This window comes from Carcharodon carcharias, chromosome 9 (genome assembly GCF_017639515.1).
Source record: "Carcharodon carcharias isolate sCarCar2 chromosome 9, sCarCar2.pri, whole genome shotgun sequence".
In the NCBI taxonomy this organism is placed as follows: Eukaryota; Metazoa; Chordata; class Chondrichthyes; order Lamniformes; family Lamnidae; genus Carcharodon; species Carcharodon carcharias.
The window spans coordinates 16,026,652-16,031,035 of NC_054475.1; the positions used below are offsets into that span (position 1 = coordinate 16,026,652).

General features: G+C 41.9%; 1 protein-coding gene across 1 annotated transcript; it reads right to left on the bottom strand.

Moving 5' to 3' along the window:
* Positions 1-2,622: 2,622 nt before the first annotated feature.
* Positions 2,623-3,969, bottom strand: LOC121282378 (G-protein coupled receptor 61-like). Its single transcript, XM_041196099.1, has one exon. The coding sequence runs from the start codon at positions 3,967-3,969 to the stop codon at positions 2,623-2,625; it is 1,347 nt and encodes a 448-aa protein (XP_041052033.1).
* Positions 3,970-4,384: the final 415 nt, after the last annotated feature.

Consider the following 4,384-nt stretch of genomic DNA (forward strand, 5'->3'; position numbering starts at 1 on the left):
AATGGTATATTGGTTTGTAATTTTAATATAATTTAATGTTTTTCTTTTAATATTACCTGCTGAATTTGTTTGTCTATTTTGTTATTACATGTTTGTCATGTGTTTCCATGTTTTTAACCTGATAGTCTATTTAAGAATTCTTTGATGTAATGTTACACTGCAATTCAGCCTTTGGGCTATGATTGTGTTTCTTGAATAAAATACTATTATAAAATTCAAGGGTGATGTGAGAAAGCACTTCTTCGCGCGGAGAGTGGAAATCAGGGACTCTCTTCCCCTAAAAGCTGGTAAGGCTGGGGCGTCAATTAAAATGGACATTACTGGCATGGACTGGGCTGTTTCTGTGCCATATATCCTATGTAATCACATGAAAAACTTTCAAGGTTAATTGAGATTTTTGTTGGACAAGGGTATTAAGGATTACAGAACCAAGATGAACAGATGGATATAATTGAATGGCAGAACAGGTTTGAGACACTGAACCGCCTCCCCCTGTTCTTGTGTTCCAACTGGTCAATCATGTTTTATAAGTCTAGGCAGTGACTGTTGGCAAGCTGATTGTCTATGGGTGGCATCACAGTCAATCCCCAACTTGTCACTTGACATCCACAAGTTGCCAGGAAGAGGAGTAGGGGACGGAATGACTAAATGCTGCTTAGGGGTAAAATCCATGGTTGATTTTTCACCTCTATTCCAAAGCCACAGAAGGAAACTAGAGCTATTTTAATCCTGTATCTCTGAGATCAACTATCCCAGCAATCGTTCCCTGGTCTATATGGTTTGAACCACACCAGTCGGAGTGTATGCAACAGGGGGTGGGTGGGGGGATCTTTGATTTTCTCTCCTTGTTGTGAGGTTTCTATGTTGGGTAAGGTCATGTGTTGGTGTCATATGACATAACATTATCAGAAGATACAAAATACTTCCAATAAGGCAGTTGTTAAATGGTCCATTTCTGTCATCATAATTTTGGGGAAAGGAGTTGATTTTCATTAAGTTGTTATTAAACATTAGGGACAAAATACCAGAGCATTGAATCACTGGGGTAAGATATTTCAGGAAAAATCCACAATTTCTCTTCCAGAATGATACTCTAAACAAATAGATAAAACCTTAAAACACGTGTCAAATCTGGCAATGGGACCCCTGGACCACATTAACTCAGCAGGGTGAATTTCAAAATCTCAGGGTAGATGTGAAGCTGAAGAACTGAGTCCATCTTTTTGAACTTTTTTTTCCACACTGGCTGAGATCTTGGCCACGTTGTAGGAAGCATCAGAATGTCCATCGAGACTCATCACTCGATGTCCTGTTCTGACCTTTTCTTCCTTGGACTCAGATCTGTGGATCCTTCAGTTCACTCACTCATTGCTTCCTTCTACAAGCAAGTGACAGACTCTTAAAACCAAAAGCTTGGGCTCACTGATCCATTTGCTTTTTGATTTATCCATGCTTTTCTCCTCTTTTTAAAACCCCTTGCTGCTCTGCACTGTGGGCCTCAACCATTCACCCTGGCTTTTCATTGAGAATGCATTCCAAGAGAAGCAGGAAGAAGTGGTGGAAGGGGTGCTACCCAAGAAAATAACCTTTCAATTTGATCACAGACACAATGGCTGGAAAAGAATAATGGCTACAGCTTGGATTATTTCGGGAAGTACAAAATGATCAAGGAGCATTCATTTCGACCTTCAGTCTTCCACTCTACCGAAGCCTGAGCACATCCAAAACTCTGCTGCCCGCATCCTAACACACATCGACTCCTGTAGACCCATTACCCAGTGTGCTTGCTGACTTACATCAACTTTCAGTCCAGTAATGCCGCAACTTTAAAATTCTGATCCTTGTTTTCAAATCGTTCTATGGCTTTGTCCCTTCTTATCTTTGTAAACTCCTCCAGGCCTATAATCCTCTGAGATCTCTGCATTTCACCAATTCTGACCACTTGTACATCCATGAATTTCATCGCTTCACTTCTGACCACTGTGTTGTCAGCTGCTTAGGGCCTAAACTCTGGAATTTTCTCCCCAAACCTCGCCACCTCCCTCTCTTCCTTAAAGACATTTCCAACCTCTTTGGACAAGCTGTCGTTCCCCTGTCCTAATATCTCTTTATGTGGTTCAGTGTGAAATTTTGTCTGGTAATGCTCCTGTGAAGCGCCTGTGAATTTTCTATTATGTTAAAGGCGCTATATAAATGCAAGTTATTGTTCTTAGACTCATGAAATCCACTCTCCAACGAGTGCGAGTCTAAAACTGTCCCACACTCCTCACTGAGGAAGCAGGCACAATGTTAGGAGACAAATAGAAACAAAATCCATTTAAAATCTACAAACAGCGAGGAAGGTCAGCCGACATCTTTTGACATGATTTGTAGAATGAATATTCGGCTTATTTCCGAAAACACACCAGTATGTGTTATTTCTTTCTGTTGGCTACTTCAGAAGTTAAAAAGAAACTTGATATTGGAATCAATTAAGATAAACAATACAAAAGCTGATCCAGTCAAATACACAGCATCTTATCTGTTAGGGTTAACCTTTTTTCTGGGAACAATAATAAGAAATTTAACATTAAACTTTAAACAATAGAGACCAAACTAGCTGGTTCATTCTACGGGTATATATTAAGCATCATGTTTCGGTGACCTGCTCATCCTAATACAGCTGTTGGACATTGTAAAGTCAGTGGGTATGTGTTGTTCAAGAAATTCCGATGTTTCTTCCGCAATCTGACCAGGTATCCTGAAACCCAGTGCTGACTGGTCTAACTTTGGACTGGAAGCATCATAGCTAGATCTGGTTTCTGTGTTGCAACCAGTCCTCTGCAAAAACTGCATGAAGTTTTCCTCAATGGATCCTTCTCGACTGGGCAGCCGAAGGTCCTCTTCCAGAGTCTGTTTGAAGAGACAGTTGAGGTGCTTGCTTAACTCCCCTCGGATCTGTCGATTGAGGCACCCATAAAAGAAGGGGTTGATGCTGAAGGATGTGTATCCGATCCAAGTGACAACTGTTTCCCAGAGGCCCAGAGGGGTTGAGTTCTGGCTCGAAGCGGAATGCAAGTGAAAAGCAAAAAATGGCAGCCAACAGAATATAAACTGGCCTCCAACCAGGATGAGGATGATGGCTGCCTTCCCTCCGCCAAATGTCCGTTGTGGGGATGCCCTTGGCGCTCCAGAACTGGTGACCATGGTAGATCTACTGCTTAGCGATTCTGACCTCTGCCTGGGTGTGTCCATCCAGGTGGGCAAGGGTCCGTGTTGCATTGCTGCTACCCTGGCCACCTTGAACATGTTGCAGTAAACTATCAGGATAATTAACACAGGGAACAAAAAATAAAATAGGCCAAAGAAAATGATGAAAACCTTTTTGTATGTCTCTCCGCCCCATTGCCAGGAACACTGATTGTTCACACGTGCTTGCGAATTCCAACCCAAGACTGACATTATTGACATTAAGATGGCTTTAATCCATATGCAGATAATGACCGACACTACCAGCTTCAGTGTCATCCTTACCTCATATCTCATGGGATGTACAATGTAATAGTATCGCTCAACATTAATGGCCAGTATGGACAGTATGGAGGCACTTATAAATAACATGCTTAGGAAGAGGTATATCCGGCACAAGGTGTCGCCAAAAATTATGTTGTCAAAAAGAGCGGAGCTGGAGACCATTCCTAAGGGCATGAGGATTAAGACAGCTGTCAGGTCCACTAGACACAAATGGAAAACAAAAACAAATTTTTTGAACAATGGGGTCCTGATAATTACAAACATCACTGCAGTGTTTCCGATGATCCCGACTAGGTCAACCAACAGCATGAAGAAGAGACCTATCGATTGGGAAACGAGATCTCGGTCCTTGGACACTAGGCTTTGATTGAAGAGCAGTGAAGTAGGAGAGACTCTGTTCTGTCTTCCTGGAGTGGAAGTATTCCACGCCCATTCTGCAGAAGCTGGAGCAGCCATGGGTATGTAGGGTGACGTAAGGATGAAGATCCTAAATCCTTTGTTCCTAGTCCATCACCCATCCTCTTTTGGGATAGGAACTTTCTTGGCGGTTGGCAGACTCTTTTTATTCTAAGCATGCAAACTCTGATTGGCCATCAACATCAACCAATTGGATAGTTGGTACAGTTCGGGTGAAATAGTTTCTGGTGGATTCTTTGCCTCCAATTTGTGGTTTGTACTAGTTTTCATTATCCAATAAGAATAGCTAGTCAAGACTTGACATGCCTCCTCCAGTTCAACACTTTAGCTTTCCTTCCTACATTACCATGTAAACATTGAGTTCACACCATCCATTTCCATTTATCCAGCAGCATGAAAACCTGTATGGAAAAAAAAGTGAAAAGATTTAAGTCCATACGGATGAGGATGCTGA

Coding starts and splice junctions, on each gene's coding strand:
- LOC121282378 (XM_041196099.1), bottom strand. CDS start 3,969: ATGGCTGCTCCAGCTTCTGCAGAATGGGCGTGGAATACTTCCACTCCA.